This window comes from Hemitrygon akajei, chromosome 4, assembly GCF_048418815.1.
Source record: "Hemitrygon akajei chromosome 4, sHemAka1.3, whole genome shotgun sequence".
Classification (NCBI taxonomy): Eukaryota; Metazoa; Chordata; class Chondrichthyes; order Myliobatiformes; family Dasyatidae; genus Hemitrygon; species Hemitrygon akajei.
Window position 1 is genome coordinate 174,600,260 of NC_133127.1, and position 21,017 is coordinate 174,621,276.

Below are 21,017 nucleotides of genomic sequence, written 5' to 3' on the forward strand. Positions count from 1 at the left end.
GCAATCTTGATGGATTTAGTTGGGCAGATTTTGGCTAGTTTCTGTCAAATTTACATTTCCATCTGTGTTATTCCTTCCTTTTTAGATTTATTCTCATTACATCACTATTCACAAAAGGTAATGCTAAGTATACAATGACTAAACAATGCGCTTTAACATGAGCATGAATAATAGTTGGTATGGTCTAATATTTAACCTATTGAAAATGCTAAGTAATAACTTGAGAGGTTCTTTTTTAAAGTTACTCCTTAAAAAAATTGGACATTACAATATAATGAGAAGGTTGCATTGGACATTTCTTGACAAACATCAGAGTAGGTGTTCAGTAACAAGTGCAGTGTCATGGATGAATCAATGACACATTTAGCCTTGTGCGCAAGTTTTGGTATAATGCTGTGCACATAAATATATTTGCATAAGAGAGTGTAGAGGTAGGTACTCTCATAATATTTAAGAAATTGGAGCGACGGAGGATGAGAGGTGACCTGATAGAGGTGTATAAGATGATGAGAGGCATTGATCGTGAGGATAGTCAGAGGCTTTTTCCCAGGGCTGAAATTGTTGCCACAAAAGGACACAGGTTTAAGGTACTGGGGAGTAGGTACAGAGGAGATGTCAGGGGTAGGTTTTTTTACTCAGAGAGTGGTGAATGCGTGGAATGGGTTGCTGGCAACAGTGCTGGAGGCGGATATGATAGGGTCTTTTAAGAGACTTTTGGATAGGTGCGTGGAGCTTAGAAAAATAGAGGGCTATAGGTGAGCCTAGTAAATTCTAAGGTAGGGACATATTCAGCAACACTTTGTGGGCCGAAGGGCCTGTATTGTGCTGTAGGTTTTTTATGTTTCTATGTACGGTAACTATTAAGATGAGCTCTAGAATGCTAAAGCCAAATTTTATAAAGTGGGATTAGGCCAGAATGGATATAGTAAGATGACGTTTCGTTGAGACTCTGTATCAGACCTGATGTAAGGTCTCAACCCAAACTGTAGACCATCCCTTTGCCTCTACAAAAGCAGCAAGACCCACTGAGTTTCTCCAACAGTTTGCTTTTTGTTTGTTAATTAGTCTGTATGGTTATTCCTAACAGCCTTTTCACTTAGTTGTATTGTAGTGTCTATTGTATTGGTCTAAAATAAATCAAATATTATTTTGAAATTATATTAATATGTGCATAATAATTGATAAAAAATTAAGTATTTATTGTGCTCATTGACAATATTATACATATAAAAATATTGCACCTACTCTAGCAAAAACATCATTTATGTTAAAATGCGATTGAAGTTTGAAAGGATGACTCCTCCAGCCTGACCGAAGTTCATCTATGATCATCAGCTTCTATGGAGTTTATATTATTAATCAATCTCTAGGGACAGTCACTTCAGCTGAGCTTTCTGCGATTAACAACACAAGTATAATTTAACTTTCTCTACTTTGCTTCTGGTGATAAAAGTAATGTTTGTTTATTAATGTTCTGACACTTATTTCCTAATGGGCAACATTAGAGGTTTGCATAATGTAGGTAATATCTGCCCAAAGAAAGTCTTATGTTCCAGCATGTGAGGATAACTGAAGAGCCCAGATAGATATTAGATCTTCATCACATTCATAGAATCACCAAAGACTGCTGATGCTGAAAATGGGGCCAATAAACAAGCTGCTGGAGGAACTCAGGAAGTGGGGCAGCATTTGTGAGAAGAAGTAAATTGTCAACGTTTCAGGTTGAATCTTGCATCAAGATCTGAATCACTCCTTAACACACTCCTGCATTGAGTTCCTGCAGCTAATTGTTTGTTGTATCAAATTCACAGAACTCTAACATCCATTTAATATAATCCCATAACAAAACTTATCAGTAAACGTTATAAGTGGAAGTGGGTGAACAAGATAGACCTAACTAGAAATTTAAAGACTGTACTGTTTAAAGTTAAAATGAGAGTTAAAAAGAAGGGAAGATGAGACAGATGGTACGTGGATCCAGGCCGGTGGTTTGACATGTAAATTACTCAAATTGCAATCCTAGCCAAGATTTTCCTGTGCCTTTTGGAAATAGCTTTCCCATACAATTCTGCAAGCAGCCAAGTGCATTTTCCCTAGAGAAAGAAGCCTACTTTGAAATGCCAAACAGGTTTAATGTGGGTATTTCACTTCTAACTGCTGTTCTACTGGTAGGAGGGTGTGGGGAAAACATGATTTAACAGCGTTAGCTAAAAGTCTACAGACTAAGAAATCTGTCTAAGAAGTCATCCCAAAGTGAAAATGAGCACATAAGATGTAAAACACAAGAGGCAGCAGCTCCAGAAGTGCCCGTGGTAATTAAAGTGCCAACAATCCCTTACAATTTTGGTGGAGAACTGAAAAGATATCCTTGAGCTTAAAAGGAGACATGATTTAAATTGACAGGGAAATTTAGGCTTGATAGAACTCTGATGAATTTAGAATAGATTTCCAAATAGCAGTTTGGGAATGAAAACATTGAAGTTATAGCAAGTTTCTCTGGCTGGATGTTTATCCCTTAGCCTTGATATTTTTGAAATGGTAATGAGAGCTGCATAGATTTCTGACACTTCCAACTGTATATTAAACACAGATTGATAGATCAGCATCGGGTTTATTGGCACTGACATATGTTGTGAAATTTGATGTTTTGTAGCAGTGTCCTCACTGCAAGATTTTTAAAAATTCCAATAAGGAATATAAAACGAAACTGTGCATAAAGAGAGCAAACTAGTGAGGTTGTATTCATGGGATTAGTGCAGGAGAATGAAGCTGAAATACAAGATAATCCATTAATTTACTGAATAGAGCAGCAGGCTTGAAGAGCCAGTAGCTGCCTCCTACTTGTTGATGCTCTTCTGTTTTCCCTTGTGGAAAAAAAGCAATTAAGTGGCCTCATACCACAAAATGTTCATCTACAATTACTATATGAAATAGATATTTTATCATTTATACCTTTCAATACATTTTTGTGAATTTGTCTCATCAATTTTTTTTGTTTCCATCATCCTTTTGTTATCTTTAAATCCCTCCTACCTTCCACCTTATCAGAGGACTTTTCTTTTATCCTTCCCTCCATTGCTCGTTCTGTGTCTCTGTACTTAAAGTCTCTTGTGTTATGTTTTGTAACAAAAATGTAAAACTAATTGAAAGAAAAATACAGAACCATGGATAGCTCACTTACATTTAGTTTTTACTTTAGTGCGGCACGCACTTACAACATGGTGCAATTGTGATGTATGCCATTCATGTAATTTGTACATAAACTTCTTAATGAATTATGTAAATACCAAAGAATGCTTACTCAAAAATGACTTAAATATTAAATACCCTACACTCCTCCCTGGTTAGCTATAAATTCCAACTCAATATGGAATACATCACAACTTAGTAACTTATTGCTCTCTAGTCATGCAGTATACTGCATACATATATATAATATGTATATATGTTAAATATATATATAATACAACTACAATATAGACATACATTTTAAATTGTCTTATTCAGGCCTAAAGATACAGTCAGTGTGGAGGATTTCTTATTCTTGTGGGATTATGTCTTTTCTGACAAGGCGGGGTGGGGAGTGGTTGTCACTCTGCTTGGCAGGTGAGACGTGCCTGTGAACCGATCTCACGTTTTGGGGCCTCCTTCGCGGTGTTTGTAGGAGTTGACTCTAGGACTACAGGAGGTGATTCTGACAGGTCTGGACACATTTCTCCTCCAGCAATTGACTCTGCTCTCCTCATCTCCAGATGATATCAGATGCAAACTCCACTGTGTGAGAGAGTGGTTCAATTCTGGCCTTAATCTTTCCCAGTGCTCACTTTTGATCACTGTTATAGTCCCTCACTATGACTGCTTGTCCAGGCGTGAAACATCAAACCTCTTTTTTTTGAGGAGCCAACAATTTGTTTGGGCTGTTTGTCATGCGTACTCCTTCTGAGACTGGGTTTGAGGAAATCCAAGCGTGAGCACAGGGGACGACCCAGGAACAGCATAGCTAGTGAGTTGTTAGTTGTGGAGTGTGCTGCATTGCACAATGCAAGGAGGAAATTAGTGAGCTTCTGGTTCAGTGTCAGTGTGGTATGCACTGTTGACATTGCATTCTTTAAGCTCTGGACAAACCTTTTCATTTTCACTAAGCCATTTGTAGATGGGTGGTACTGTGCAGATGTTCATTTTCAGGAGTGACTGAGATTGTCTAGCAACAAACTGGTCAATTGCTCAGAGCTCTGGGACACTAGTCCTTCAGAAGAGGCTTCTCAACACATCAACAGTGTGTGAGGCTGTAGTGGAGGCTACTGGGGAAACTTCAGGCCACCTTGTAGCTGCATCCACTACTACCAAGAAATTTGTGCCACACGATCCACATGATTCCGCTGCCAGAGCAATGCAAGCCATTCCCAGGGATAGTGAGATTCAGCTCTGGGCATTTTATGGATGTGTTGCCATCCTGAACAATGCTCGGTGAGCTGCTCGATCTGCTGATCTATCCTAGGCCATCAGACAAACCTTGGCTGCGCCTAGATGACCAGCATGTAGCTCCTCCAACACTTCAGCTCTCAGCTTGGATGGTACAACAACCCTCAATCCCCACATAAGGTAATGTCTCTCAAGGGCACATTCATCCCTGGTGCTGGGAAAAATGGGATAACTGTAGTTTTTGCCGCACATTCCAGACATTTCGGGTTACCACTCAGAGAGTGTGGTTCTGATTTCCCTTTAGATCATCTCTGCCATAATAGAGAGATTTTTGATTTGCTCAGGGAGAATACATCAAGAGAAGTGACCTCTTTTGTAAATTTTCAGGTATTTCCTTTTCCAATGGTAAACAGGACAATCCATCAACACTTCCAGGAATAGTTGTCATCTTGAATTCAATCTTGTAATTTTGTCCTCCGAGAAACAAAACCCACCTCTGTTGTTGTGCTGCAGCTGTTGGTGGCATACCCTTCTGTGGGTTGAAAATGGACGCTAGTGGTTGATGATGATTAGCAATAATGGTAAACTCTCTCCCATACAGGTACTGGTTTAGATGATTTACACCCCAAACCAGACTCAAGGCCTCTCTGTCAATCTGTGCGTAATTTTTCTCTGCAGCAGTAATGACACATGATGCGAAGGCTATGGGGTTTATTGGAGTATAAAGGTTGAAATTGTTTGCTGTGCAACCAAAACTATGTAGTCAGCTTTGAACTTGCTATTTGCTATGCATGTACCCAATTTAGTAGGAGAATGAAATCTTAAGAATGTAGAAGACAATGGTGTGTTAATGAGAGATAGCTAAGAGATGTAGATTATGTAGTCTGAGTTTGCTATTCGCTATGCATGTACCCAATTTAGTAGGAGAATGAAATCTTAAGAATGTAGAAGACAGTGGTGTGTTAATAAGAGGTAGCTAAGAGATGTAGATTAGAACATGATTAAGTCAATGGGTAGAAACAATAGCAGCAGATGTACTTGTGATACGCAACTATAGACCGATTGGATATGCTAATGCAACTAAACCAGGAGATTGCTATAAAAAATGCTATGTCCAAGGATCGGTGGGCAATCAGCGACTAGCTCAATGACTGTCTCAGCTTTGATTTGCAAATTAAAGTTTAATACTTCTTGAAGAATCTTCTGCGTCTGCTGGTCATTTGTGGGGCACGAGAAACCACGACAGGTGTTCATTTCCATTACTCATAACGTGACATGACTGTACCTGTACTGTAAGTCGAGGTGTCACAGGCAAGTTTCACTGGATGATGTGGATTGTAATGTGAGTACATTCTCACTCTGATGTCACCATTCCCTTTACCTTTTCGAAAGCCACCTCACACTGCTTTCTCCATTGCCATTTCTTCCGAATCTGTAATAACGAGTGGCCAGCTTTGAGAGAATTCTGTCAATGCTAAAAAGGCCACAACTGTGACACGCCTTTTGGCCTTCGGGCATCCACCACTGTTTCAATTTTCTCAACATTCTTGTGTGTCAATGGTGTGACTACTGTAGGTGATGCTTGGTTTAAAGAACTGATACTTGTTACATCATGCTCTGAGCCTATAATATAACCTATTTTTCACTGTTGAGAGATTTTGGAGATGTTCCTTGTCATCCTTATTGGTAACAATAATGTCATCCAGGTAACACAGAGTGCCTGAGCAGCCTTGCAGCACCCAATCCATAGCTTTCTGCCAGAGTGCAGGTGCAGATGCTTCTCTAAAAATAAGCCTTTTATAGCGATAAAGCCTTTTATGAGTGTTGCTGCCAATCCAAACTGACCCCAGATAGTTTGGACTGGCAACAGCATTTCCTCCATGATCTCCATCAGCACACGGCTGTGTGCTTAGCCACCTGCTCTATTCACTTTACACTTATGACAGCGTGGCTAAGTACAGCTCCAATGCCATATTCAAGTTTGCTGACACCACTGTCACTGGCTGAATCAAATGTGGTGATGAATCAGCCTATGGGAGGTTGAACCTCTGGCAGAGTGTCGCCACAGCAACAACTTCTTAATGTCAGCAAGACCAAGAAGCTGATTATTGACTTAAAGAGAAGGGGACCAGAGGTCCGTTCACCAGTCCTCATTGGAGGATCAGAGGTGGAGAAGGTCAACAGCTTCAAATTCCTCCATGTTATTATTTCAGAGGACCTGTCCTGGGCAATGTAACTGCAATTACAAAGAAAGCACAGCAGCACCTCTGCTTCCCTAGGAGTTGACGAAGATTCCGGATGACATTTAAAACTTTGATGAACTTCAATATATGTGTAGTACAGAGTATCTTGACTGGCTGCATCACAGTATGGTATGGAAACACCAAATGCCTTGAACATAAAATCCTACAAAAAGTAGTGGATAGAGCCCAGTTCATCATGGGCAAACTCTCCCAATCATTGAGCACATCTACACAAAACACTGTCACTGGAAAGCAGCATCCATCATCAGGGACCTCCACCACCCAGGTCATGCTCTCTTCTCACTGCTGTCATCAGGAAGGAGGTACAGGAGCCTCAGGACAACCACCACCATATTTGAGAACAGTTGTCACCCCTCAAACATCAGGATCTTAAACTCAAGGGGATAACTCACTTAATTTCACTTGCCCCATCATTGAAATGTTCCCACAACTTATGGACTCACTTTTTAAGAACTCTTCATCTCATGTTTTCAATATTTTATTGTTGATTTATCTATTATTATTATTATTATTATTATTATTATTATTATTATTATTATTATTATTATTATTATTATTGTTATTATTATTATTATTCCTTTTTTTGTGTTTTTCCAGTTTGATGTCTTTTTGCACACTGGTTGAATGCACAAGTTGGTGTGGTCTTTCACTGATTCTGTTATGGTTATTTTTCTATGTATTTGTTGAGTATGCTGCACAAAAATCAATCTCAGGGTTGTATATGGTGAACATATATGTACTTTGATAATAAAATTACTTTGAACTTTAAAACACTGTGGACTCTTCTTCCATCTCCATCTGTAGGTAGGCCTCAGCTAAATCCACTTCTCTGAAGTGTTTCCCCCTGGAAAGGTTTGCAAAGATATCTTCTATACTAGACAGAGGGTATTCATCTACTTTCAGTACTGGGTTAATGATTGTTGTGTTCTTTATATTCATATGTACCGTGGGTTACTAATAAAGAACCATATTCTGGAAGAATAGACTTTTATTTAACAACCACCACAACGTGCTTACAATGCCATGTTTCTCGATCTTTCTATCATTCCTGCACATGCTCAGAACTCTCTCCAATCACGTTCTTACACGTCATATCACCACATCTTCCTTTCCTTAAAAAGAAAAGCAATTAGCAACATTGACCAGAGCAAATGCATAATTTAACATGTCTCTGTCAGTCCCTCTGGGGATTTATGAACACGAGTAGACCTTCTAAGTGGTTCACACAGTTCTTGTTGACTGTCATATGTTGAAAGATTGGAGCGACTGGGCTTGTATACACTAGAATTTAGAAGGATGAGAGGGGATCTGATTGAAACATATAAGATTATTAAGGGATTGGACACGCTGGAGGCAGGAAGCATGTTCCCGCTGATGGGTGAGTCCAGAACTAGAGGCCACAGTTTAAGAATAAGGGGTAGGACATTTAGAACAGAGATGCGGAAAAACTTTTTCACCCAGAGAGTGGTGGATATGTGGAATGCTCTGCCCCAGAAGGCAGTGGAGGCCAAGTCTCTGGATGCATTCAAGAGAGAGTTAGATAGAGCTCTTATAGATAGCGGGGTCAAGGGATATGGGGAGAGGGCAGGAACGGGGTACTGATTGTGTATGATCAGCCATGATCACAGTGAATAGCGGTGCTGGCTAGAAGGGCCGAATGGCCTACTCCTGCACCTACTGTCTATTGTCTATTGTGTTTCGTTGTTATTTCCATGTTTCATCTGGTCTGCATCAGTTAACTGAAACTCTGAAGTTGGCTCTTTCTTCAGGTCTTTACGATTTCTTAACACTGCTCCTTCTTCTGTTTGGACCATGTATGATCTGGGTTGTACTTTCAAATCTCTTACTATCTTTTCTTTCAGTTAGTCCTGACAAAGGATCTCGGCCTGAAACGTCGACAGTGCTTCTTCCTATAGATGCTGCCTGGCCTGCTGTGTTCCACCAGCATTTTGTGTGTGTTGCTTGAAATTCCAGAATCTGCAGATTCCCTTGTATAATGCTGAACAATTCTTTTTCAATTTGGTCATACCTTGTTTCTGTATCAGATAATGAATGAGGTGCATATGCCACTGGCAGCCATTCCTTATCATGTTTCTGGAGTAATACTGTCCCTAAGCCTGCTTGAGATGCATCACATGAGATTTTGATGGGTCTCTCAGCATCATAGAATTTCAATGCAGGTTCTTTAGTGAGCACTTTCTTGAGATTTTGCCATGCCTTCTCCTGTTCATGATTCCAGCTCCATTTGTTTTTCTTTTCTGTTAGCTGCCTCAATGGAGCAAGCTGCTCTGAAAAATTGGGTATGAATTTTCCCATGTAGTTGACCATTCCCATAAACCTTTGAACATTCTCTTTACACTGCAGTCTTAGCATGTTCTCAATAGCAGAAACCTTCAGTGGATCAGGACGCACAGCCTCTTTGCTGAATGATATCACCCACAGAGGTAAGTTCAGTCACTCCTCGCTGCCATTTGTCTTTATTCAACTTCAGGTTTGCCTTGCGTGTTGCCTCTAAGACTTGTCTGAGTCTCACGTCGTGCTCTTGTTTAGATGATCCCCAAACAATAGTACCATCCATGGAAGTATCTCCGCCCTCAATGTGCTCATATAGCATGTGAATCGTTTTATGGTACACTTCAGGAGCTGATGCAATTCCAAACGGAAGCCAAGGAAAACAGTATCTGGCAAAAGGAGTGTTAAAGGTACACAACTTTGAACTCGGTTCATCCAGTTTAAGTTGCCAGAATCCAGAGGATGCATCTAATTTACTAAAGTACTTTGCAAGCAAACTGTGACATACAAACTTTGTAATTTCTCTACAAGTAGGCAATTTGAAATGTTGTCTTTTAATGGCTTGATTCAAGTCTCTTGGATCTAAGCAAATCCTCAGTTTTCCATTTTTCTTAACAACAATGCCAAGCGAATTGACCCATTCAGTCAGTTCATCAATTTTTTTTATGACTCCTAGCCATTCCATTCTGTCAAGCTCTGTTTTCAGTTGATGATGTAATGCAAAAGGCACTTTTTTACATGGATGTACTACGGGTGGCACTGTGTTGTCAATTTTAATCGTGTGCTCTCCTGGAAGACAACCAAGCCCTTTGAACAAGTCCTTGTACTCTTTCAAGTCACTGTATTCTGATTCTGTGTCACTGTCCAGGACTAAGACTCTTTTCACAAAATTCAATCTCTCACAGGCAGATAAACCCAGTATTGATTGTACATTCCTTAGCACCACCACAAATCAAAGCGGTGGTGCCAATCAAATCAAATCAAAAAATAATCAAATTGCCAATCAAATCAAATCAAAAAAATATTTTTGTGTGATTCTTTTGCCACACATGTTCCTTTAACTGGAATGTCTGCACCTACATACCCAATCACTTTTATATTTGTCTGATGTAACTTTGGTCTTGGCTTTAACGCATTAAACTCAAATTCTGCAAGAACATTTACTTGTGCTCCAGTATCAAGTTTAAACAGAATGTGTTTTGGTTCACTTGCAATGGAATAGTCCAGTCATTCTTACTTTGTTTGTTTTCACAAAGCACATCTATATAAAACTCCTCAAGTTCATTTTCAAACACTGCATTTACTTGTTTTATTTTCTTTCTACTTCTGCAACAGCATGAAAAATGATTACTCTTACCGCAGTCGTTGCACATTTTCCCATGCGCTGGACACTGTTTTGGCTGATGCTGCCGCCCACAGCGACCACATAGCTTTTTTCTCTCAGATGACGTCTTGCTCTCTGTCGGTTTTGTTGTTGTTTTATTATTTTTTTCTAATATGTTCACACTTAATCACACGTCTGTGTGGCAGCTCTCAGTGAAAAGTTCTTCAGCCTGTGACGTCATGGTTTCCAAAGCTTTGCAGAGCATCAAAGCTTTTTCCAAGTCTAAGTCTTGTTCTCTTAACAGTCTTTTTCTCAGACCATTATCCAGAATGCCACAAACAATTCTGTCTTTAATGAGAGAGTCTGTCAGTTCTCCAAACTCACATGATTTACTCCGGTGTCTCAACTCAGTAACATATTGGTCAATAGTTTCACCAGCTTTCTGCGTACATGTGAAAAATTTGTACCACTCATATGTCACACTACGCTTCAGTATACAAAATGCTTCAAATTTGCCCATTATTGATTTTAACTTTAAATTATCTCCATTTTCAAAAATAAAATGATTATATACCTCAATTGTGTCGTCACCTATTACGTGGAGTAGAAACGCAGCTTTCGTTTTTTCCGGTTTTTTATCTGTATCGATCGCCAATAGAATTCAAAACATTGCTTAAATTTTCTCCAGTTCTCAGCTATGTTCCCAGACAATTGAAGTGTCAGTGGAGGCTGCAAACTTTCCATTTGTAAAACTGTTAACAACACCAAAACAGATCGAACTTTTTTTTCAGAAAATTGTCTTCGATTCTCCTGTGTTAGGAAACGTATTATTCTTCCAGACCAACTTCTGACAGCATGTTGTGTTCTTTATATTCATACATACCGTGGGCTACTAATAAAGGACCATTTTCTGGAAGAATAGACTTTTATTTAACAACAGCCACAACGTGCTTACAATGCCATGTTTCTCGATCTTTCTATCATTCCTGCGCATGCTCAGAACTCTCTCCAATCACGTTCTTAAATGTCATATCACCACAATGGTGATCTTAAAATCACCACAGATCCTGACAGACCCATTCTTCTCGGCCACTGGAACCACTGGCATTGCCCATGGGCTCCACTCAATCTCGAAAAGAATTCCTGCCATCTAGCTCACTGGCTACTTTATCACAGATGGTATAAGGGCTTTGTGAAACTTGAGTGTGGAATTTTCATTTAACTCTATTTTACCCTCAACATGTTTGAGTTTTCCAATGCCATGTTTGAACACTGCTGTGGCATCATTGAGTACCTTTCTTAATTTGCTTTCAGTTGACTTATTTGCAGGAGATGTGGCAATCAAGTTATAGTTCTCTCAGCAAATCACAGCCCCTCAATGTTGGCCCTCCTGTGTTTACCACATACAAGCCCAATGTGGCTTGTTGGTTGTTATATCATTGTTACAGATGTCGATCTCACAGGAGGTATCTTTTCTCCAGTATAAGCTTTCAGTTGGATATTGACATGCTTCAATTTGGTATCTTTGAAATGCCATTCAAACTCATTTTGTGGAATGACTGCAACAGCCAAGCCAGTGTCCAATTCCATTTTATTTAAATTGCCATTCACTTTTGGTGCAAGCCATATTGCTTGTCTATTGTTAGTTTTCACATTGTAATTCTCAAGACTGTCCTATGTCATTCTCATCATTATCAGATTTTTTCATGGACAGCATGCAGATTAATGTTATTTTTGAAAATGCAACTTGACTTTTTATCTTTTCCTCTCCCCTGTGCAGTCCATTTATTTTTGTCTCCCTGAAATGCTCTTTGTAAATATTCTACTCCGTTGCATTTTCTACACGTTTCACCTTTAAACCTGCAATTGTCTGGTCTATGTGAGCTTCTTCTACAATGGCAACACAATTTGTTTGGCGAGGCAGGATTCTGTTTAGACCTTGCAATATAGTTCACGCTCATTTTCATGCCTGACTGCAACTCAATTGCTTCTCTGGCTGCTGCTTCCATTGATACAGTGATTTCAATTGGTTCAGTTGTGCTACAGCAGGAGCCATTTTTGAATCATTCTTGTAAGATTCCACAAACAAAACGATCTCACAGTGCATAATTAAGACCTGACGATGCTCAATCTCTTCAATTCAGCCACACATTCTGAAATGCACTCCCCTTCCTTTTGATTCCACCTATTAAACCTAAAACATTCAGCAATCAGCAATATTTTCAGTTCTATATGTTCTTGCATTACTTTCACAATATCAGCAAAACTCATTTCAGCTGGTTTGATTCGAGCAGTAAAACTTCTAAGTAAACTATATGCCTTTCCACTATTATGGCCAGAAACACTGGCATTTGTTTTGCATTGGCTACTTCATTTGCATCAAAATATTGCCCAATTCATTCAGTATACAATATCCAGTTATCAGTTGTGCAATGGAATGCATCTATCTTTCTGATGTAACCAGCCATTTTTGCTTTTTTAAAAAAAATATTATTACTGTTTATGAACAGGTAAATTTTGTCCATTTTCTGCCTTTTTTTAACTTCTGAGAATATGTGCTGTATTTTTTCTAAACTCTAGCATCTTTCCCCTCTTCTGAAGAAAAGAAAAGGCATGCTATGCTTCATCAGGTTAGGTAGTCACCTCAGGTTTGTTTTTAAACTTAACTCATCACCACTGTTATGTTTCATAACTCCAAGAAAATACAACTAACTGAAAGAAAAACACGGAGCCTGGGGTAACTCATTTACATTTAGTTTTTACTTTAACGAGAAATGTACGTAGAATGTGGTGCAATAATGATGCATGCCACTCATGCACTTCATATTTATAACCGTTCATGAATTGTGTAGACAAAGAATGCTTAAACAATATATTTATAACATTACTGAAACATTACATACACAACATTGTGTATCTATACATTTTATAGGTTCTGATGAAAGCTGAGTAAACTTTTTAAGTCTGTCTCTTCTATTCCAAAGCTGGAAGTTTCACCAGCTGGGTTTTCAGTATGCACATTTGCCAGAACCCACAGTATTTTGGTTCCGTATGAAATACATAGTTGCACCATAACATTCCCATTCTTAACACTACCCCCCTTTTTCTAACCAGACATTCACAGTATTACTTCCACTGCAGTGCATTAGCATTTCTAAGTTTGATTAGTCCAAAAGAATTCCTGATCAACATTTCACCTCTCACCTCAGAGGTGGCTCATAAAATGCTACTGGAGGAATTCAGTAGATCAGTCAGCATCTGTTGAGGTTAGCTGTCAATTTCCCTCCACAGATGCTGCCTGACTTGTTAAGCTCTTTCTGCCGCTTGATTTTTGCTCCAGGCTCCAGCATCTGTGGTCTCTCGTGTCCTAAATATGGCTCATTTGGTAACGGATTCTCAGTTAACACTTTAGCATACAGAAGTGAAGACATATACACCATTCACATTTCAAGCACTATCCACTTGATGAGGCTGAACAACCGTCTTATTTGCAAGAAGAGGAGATGGTACATAGAACAGTTCAGCTCAGGAACAGGCCTTTTGGTCCATGCTGCTGTGCCAATCTAAACAAATCAGTAATTAAATGCCTGACTAAACTAATCCTTTCTCCCACTCAAGATGCATATCCCTCCATTCTCTGCACATTCATGTACCTTTCTAAGAGCGCTTCAAATGCCTCTGTTGTGTTTCACACCTGGCAGCACATTCCAGGCACAGGTTGGACCTTCTGCTTTCTTACAAGTACAATAGTTGGTGCGAAGCCAATTGTATGAAACCAGGTTTGCAAGTTTGGTGAGTGGGGATAGAAGAGATTTTCTATTGGTAAGTAGGCTAACTATTTATTTATTTATAAGACAAGACAGACATCAAACATTCAGTAATCCCTTCAAGCCAAACTTGATTGCAAATACTTATCTAAAGTAGTAAAACCAAACAGACACTAAACATGCACACAACTGCAAATACTTCTCTAAACTGTGCACCTGGGGTGCAGCACACCCCCACTGTTTACTGGTTCAGTGGCACCTTTGACTACCTCGTCCACAGTGATCCAGATCTGAGAAGAGGCTGTGTAGTTACTGTGCGCTGGATTTAACCTCTACCAGTGCCATGACATCTTCAGTTACACAGCCGGTGGCACACGGGCCAATCCTGGGGGAGCAGCTTTTGATGCCACCCCTTGAAAGACAACACCATGACACTTAGCTGGCAGGCTAGATTAACCCCTGTGGATGCCCCACTATAGTACACACAAATAGGCATCCATTAGTCTCAAGAGATCATGGATTTGCGCCTTGGAAAGTTTCCAGGGCGCAGGCCTGGGCAGGGTTTGTATGGGAGACCGGCAGTTGCCCAAGCTGCAAGTCTCTCCACGCCACCGATGCTGTCTGAGGGAAGGGCAAGGGCTGATACAGCTTGGCACCGGTGTCGTCGCAGAGCAATGTGTGGTTAAGTGCCTTGCTCAAGGACACAACACGCTGCCTTAGCTGAGGCTTGAACCAGTGACCTTCAGATCACTAGACCAATGCCTTAACCACTTGGCCACGCGCCAACACACAAAACATAACATAATAATACCCAGGATGATCAACCCACCAGTAAATCAGTAGTCCACCAGCCTCCCCATGCTCCAAAAGACCACGAGTTTTTCCCGGAGAGTAGTAGTTATGGAGCTGGCCCCCTTCTTTCCTGATCTTATTTACTGACTGCTGGAAATGATCAGTAATGTTCCCACATTTGTCCGGGATGTAGGTGCAGCACTCCTGACCAATCAGACCACGGGTATCACCTGTCTCTACAAGCAGGTAGACCAAGGCCATCTGATTTTCGGAGGCCATTATCCGAATGGCCATCATCTCAGCTGACACTTTAGTCAGTGCATCCTTTGTATGCTTGAGCCCTGTGGCCAGCACGTTGTCCAGTGTCTCCAGCACAGAGAATGTGCGTATCAGTTCCTGAGATAGCATGGCCATAACATACAGGGGAAAGACCATCATCCAGAACATTTCTGCGGCCAACCCTCATGGGCAGTGTGGTCATCCAGACTATTAAGGAGGTATGTACAGTACTATCTATCCTGGGTAGTAGCAGATGTACCACCCCGGGGGAAGCCACAGGTACGTCCGGGCACCACGTTTCAGGTACGTACTGTTTAGTGTTCAGGGAGTGTCCACCATCACAGCACTGTTCGGTTTTGACACAGTTGTCCCAGGATAATGCTCCTGCTTACACTTGCCTCTAATCTCTTAGAAGTTTGCCAAAATTTGGCATGTCATCCACAAAATTTGACAAACTTCAATAGATGTGTGGCAGAGAGTATATTGACTGGCTGCATCACAGCCTGATATGAAAACATCAATTCCCTTGCATGGAAGAACCTACGAAAAGTACTGGGAACAGCCCAATCTATTACAGGTAAAGTTCTCCCCACCGCCCAGCACATTGACATGGAGCACCTTGGTAGGAAAAGCAGCATCCATCATCAAAGACCCCCAACATCCAGGTCATGCTCTCTTCTCCCTGCTGCCATCAGTAAGGAGGTACAGGAGCTTCAGGACCCACACCACCAAGTTCAGGAGCTGCTATTACCCCTCAACCATCTGGCTCTTGAACAAGACAGATAACTTCACTTACATACCCCATCACCAAACTGTCCCCACAAATGAAAAACAAGGGAGGAGATTGCCGGTCTGAAGAGATGAAGAGACGGGTGGTTAGCAAGAGTTGGCAAGCGATAAGTGCATTCCGGGAAAGGAGGGTTGATTGGCAGATAGAAGAGAAATAATTAACGCAGAGTGCCAATAATGTGAACATAGCAGGTTTGGCACTAATATTTTATAAAAGTAAACTCCCTGTAAAATATTGTCCTTAAAAATAAATATGTGTTTACAATTTAGCCTTAAATATAAAGCGTCAGTTTTACTAACTCTGTAGTTTGCCCTGAACGTAAATAGATTCAGTAGCATAACGCAACTTGCAGCTGCCACTTTTAGCAGAGGGAGGTGAGGAGAATAACACGGGCCGTTTGCGACACACACTGCGATTTACGGCAGTGTGGCATCGTCATGGCAGGCGGTCGGATCTTCATCCAGAGCGACTGGGCACAGGCCTTGTGGTAATTCTAGAGTAGAATTGATACCAGATGATCAGTGAGTTCCTTTATGGAGACACAGACTCCTCTCTCCGCCGACAGGATTTTAATTGAGTTTTCGGTTTTTGTCCCAACAGGGAGAATGAGAGGGAAGCTTGGGTTTCCTGTAAAATTCCCGGTAAGCACTGAGAGACGGAGCTCAATGTGGCTTCAAATACATATCAAGACTTTATTTTGTGACACTCCACCGGTTTGCAATCGCCTCCAACCCCTTTCTAAACAGTATGACGGGTAGAATTAGTAATAAAAATTTGCCTTCCAGAACCTGTCACTTTGTCTAATCGAGTGCAGACCTTTTCCCGCTTGTGACCTGAAGATTTTGAACAGACTGGTTTTGCCTCATGGTTAAACAGAATTATAAAACAGTCACTGAATTATTCTGCATGACAGCCATAATTTTAATCATAATCTTATCTGTCCATTTGCTGCCTTGCTACCTCCCTACTTGGCTTCATCTGCTTATTTATGTTTCACTCTTCTCACCAGCCTCTGTCTCAAAAAATTACTTCTCTTGCTCCAACTCCAACTGCCCATGATTCCACCCCCCCCCCCCACCTCAGCTAGTTCGACCTACCAGCCAGTCTCACTTCTCCCACCTCCTTGTACTGGAAGGAGGCAGGAGAATAGGGTGGGGGGTGGTGGAGACAATAATAAGTCACCCATGATAGAATGGTAGAGCACACTTGATGGTCTGAATGGCCAAATTCTACTCCTGTGTCTTGTCTTATGGCCATCTTCTCTCTATATCTCATGCATGATGAGAGAGTAGAGGGAAAACGGTATAAAGAGATGAGGTTTTGATGCAAGGTCTCAACCCGAAGTGCCTCCTTAGACATGGCTCGACCTACAGAGTTCTTCCAGCAGTTTGTTCATTGTTTCCAATTCCAGCATTTACAGTATATTGGCCCCCCTCCCCCGAATCCTAATCCTTTTACATATGGAAATAGAAAATGAAGGTATAAAGAAGTAACTGTGACCCTCCTGCATGTGTAGCTGATGGGGAACATTTACTCAGCCTGTGCCCACCTTCCAGCACACGGTGCATATACTTGTAGCACATTAGTGTGTTTCTCCAAATAGGTTTCAGAGATAATTAGGGTATTTTTGCTTTAAGGCAGTAAGTTTCACTTATATGTTATCTTCAGGTTGAAAAATATTCTCTGCTTATTGCTTCTCCTAATCATTACACAAATATTCTGTAGTAAATAGAATAATGGGTCATTATGGGAACATCTCATAAGAGGAGATTGTTCAGCTCATCTTGTCTGTGTTGGCCTTGACTCTTTCTTGGGCTCTTCTAATCTTTCTTGTCTGTACAGTTCAGAAAAGTCAAAGCTGGCTTGTGTGCTATGTTTTCTTAACTTGCATTAAACTTCCTTGTTCCAACCTCTTGTTGCTTGCATCTATTATGTTTGCCACCTTCCCAGGCATCCACTGCTCCTCACCCCATATAACCTACATTGGCTATACCCTGTGGCTCAGATTTAAACATTCCATCTAACTGCCCTAATCCTTTCATGGTGTTATCTTCCCTTTCTCTGTAACCTCCATTTCTACAGCATCCTACGAATTCTTTTCTTTGTGAATCTGGTCTCTTGTTCCTCTACACTTCAGTTTGTCTGGCTATTAGCAATCCCAACCCCCCTTCCCCCGTACTTAAGCTACAGGTTTTCAAATGCTCTTCTTCTTTCTCTCCTCTTTAAGATACCACTTCATCCATGCTTTAGTCACTTATTCCAATATTTCCTTAGCTTGAGTCCAGGAAGATGTTCTACACTGAAGATTCTATATAAGAGCATATTTTTTATCCTTTGTGTATCTATTAAAATAAAACTAAAATTTATACTTAAGATGTTAGTGTCAGCTTGGAATGTTGCACTCTTAGGAGGTCAGTGCTTTGGCAAATTTAAATTAATATTTTGTCGACCTGTTGAGTGGCTTGGGTAGTTATCATAGGTCCCAAGCTCCTGTTTGAGGAATTGAAAAGTGTATTCCCAACATTCAGAACAACATCGATTTTTTTTTACCTTCACCAGAGCAAAATAATAAAGCCATAAATCGGTTATGACTTGGATGAAGGCCATTCATCCATCTTGTCAGACCAGAGCTCTCACCAAAGCAAATCATAACCCTTCCTTCATTGCATGTCAGTTTGCTTTTCTATCGTATACTTATCTAGTTTCATCTTGAAGGCTACAATGGAAAAAGCCTCCACATTTTTGTAAGAAGTGCATTTTAGATTCCAACCAAGTACTGCATATAAAAAGAATACGTTTCTCATGTTTTAATTCTTTCTTTTTGTGCAGTATCCTCTTCTCCTTTTATTCTGTATTACATCTCGTCATTCTTCTTACTGAAATTCATCACTTCATTTTTTTCTGCATTAAACTTCATCTGCCATGCATCTGCTTCTTTATATCCTACTGTAATCAATCTATATGGACTTTGCAGTTCACAATGCTGCCAAGTTATGTCAATCTGCAAATGTAAAGGAAATTGAAAGCCCAAATGATCAGACTCAGGAACAGCTTCTTTATCAGACTTCTGAAACAATCACCTCTCTCTCACCCCTTCTCAGAGCTGCTGCCACATACCCTTAATGTTACCCCTTCCATTATTGTTACTTTAGCATTTCTCTTTGCCGTCCTTCAGTTTGCATTCCTATGCTGTGCACCATTCCTTTGATTTGTGCTCATCACTGTGCTTTTTGTTCTATTTATTATTACCACGTTCACTTTACACTGTGAGCTTCACATGAGCGAGGATCTTTGCTGCATCTAAATATTGCGGCTCTCACCCCAAGTCTGGGTCACTAACAAACACAGCAAAGGCAGGAACACTGAGAACATTGCTTTGCATTTATCTCCCTTTTGCAAAACAACTATTCATCTCAACATTTTGTTGTCTATTACTTAGTCAACTTTGTACTCATGCTATCACAGTCTCCTTTTTTTACCATATACTTTGATTTTGGCACCTTACCCAAAGCTATGTGGGAATCCATTTTGACTCCTTTATCCTCCAAATCCATGCTGGTTTGTTTAATTAATCCTCTTTCCTCCCTGTGCCAGTTCAATGTTTCTAAAAAATTTCTGACTACCAAGATGAAATTGACAGACCTGCGATAGCTGGGCTAAGTTAACAAATTTCACGGCACATGCCGGTGATAATAAATCTAATTCTGATTCTGATTTTCCTTGTCCTTTTTGAATAGGGGAATAACATTCCCTTGCTATCCTCCAATACTTTGGCACCACTTAATGAGCTCTAGAAGATTATGGTCAATGCTCTCATGCTTTTCTCCTCTATTTTCCTCAAGATCCTAGGGTGCATCCCTTGCCTGCTTAAGTTCAATCAATATTTCTGATACCTCCGTGCTGAAAATGTTTAAAGTGTTAAGTTTCTCAACTGCTTCTTGCATTTTGTACTTTGGAAGCTCCCCTTTCCCCGGTGAAGACAGATGTAAAATACTCTTTTAGTACATTGTGCATGCACATTCCTATTTTTGTTCTATTTCTATTCCTACAAAACTATTTATTTTGACATTAGTCTTTCTCACATAGTCTCTTAACCTCTCTTATTTTAATTTTCTTTTCACTTTTGAGTCCTCTGTAATCAGCCAGTTTTGCAGAACTGTATGCAGGATTCAAACACTGGTTTGATCCGAGTATTCATGATTTGATCATGATTCTGTGACTTGCCCTGGATTGTCTATATAAAATGCAAAGGTATTAAGTAAAATAATAAACAAGAGAAAATCTACAGATGCTGGAAATCAGGAATATACACAAAATGCTGAAGAAATTCAGCAGGCCAAGCAACATCTATGGAATAAAAGTACAGACAATGTTTTGGGCCAAAACCTTTCGGCAAGACTCAAGGAAAAAAGCTGAGGAATAGATTTAAAAGGTGGGGGGAGGGGAGAGAGAACCACCAGGTGATAGGTGAAACCTGGAAAGGGAGGAATGAAGTAAAGAGCTGGGAAGTTGATTATGAGATGAGAGAGAGAAAAGGGGATGGGAAATGTGGGGGGGTGGGGGGGGGGGGTGTTGGGAGGCATAACTGAAGTTTGAGAAATAGGTCCCTGCAGGCTGTGTTCCTGATGATTCTACTCACTAACATTCAATCACTGGAGAATAAGGTGGATTACTTGTGTCTACATCTGAACCAATGGGAGACGAGGGACTACTGCATACTGCTCCTGACAGAAACGTGACTCCAGAACCCCATTTCAGACTTAATCAGCCAGCTACAAGGCTTAATCCTTTTTGGCAGTATCTGCGCGGTAGGAGGGCCTGATAATCTATTTCTGTATCTTGCCATGAAAACCCTGTGGACAATTACCATAGGGTCGCCATGACTCAGTGACACTCAACAATAGTAACAATTTTATACCAACATACGTGGAGCATCATCTAGTTCACAGGTGATACTACAGTGGTTGGCCTCATCAGCAACGATGATGAGTCGGCATACAGAGAGGAGGTAGAGTAGCTTCTGAAATGGTGCAAGAACACCAACTGGAATCTCGTTATGGACAAAAGAGATGATTGTGGTCTTCAGG

General features: G+C 40.4%; 1 protein-coding gene across 2 annotated transcripts in view; it reads left to right on the plus strand.

The window, feature by feature from the left end:
- The window catches only part of LOC140726964 (proteasomal ATPase-associated factor 1-like), a 474,892-nt gene that overhangs the window by 425,961 nt on the left and 27,914 nt on the right, over window positions 1-21,017 (plus strand). Inside the window, exons 1-2 of one of the 2 annotated variants that reach the window (XM_073044018.1) lie at window positions 16,326-16,417; window positions 16,531-16,571. The exons of the other annotated variant lie outside the window; for it this stretch is intronic. Of the exons in view, the coding sequence (XP_072900119.1) occupies window positions 16,368-16,417; window positions 16,531-16,571 (91 nt within the window). The 5' untranslated portion in view covers window positions 16,326-16,367. Of the gene's footprint in view, window positions 1-16,325; window positions 16,418-16,530; window positions 16,572-21,017 lie in introns of those variants that run through there. 2 annotated transcript variants of the gene reach the window in all.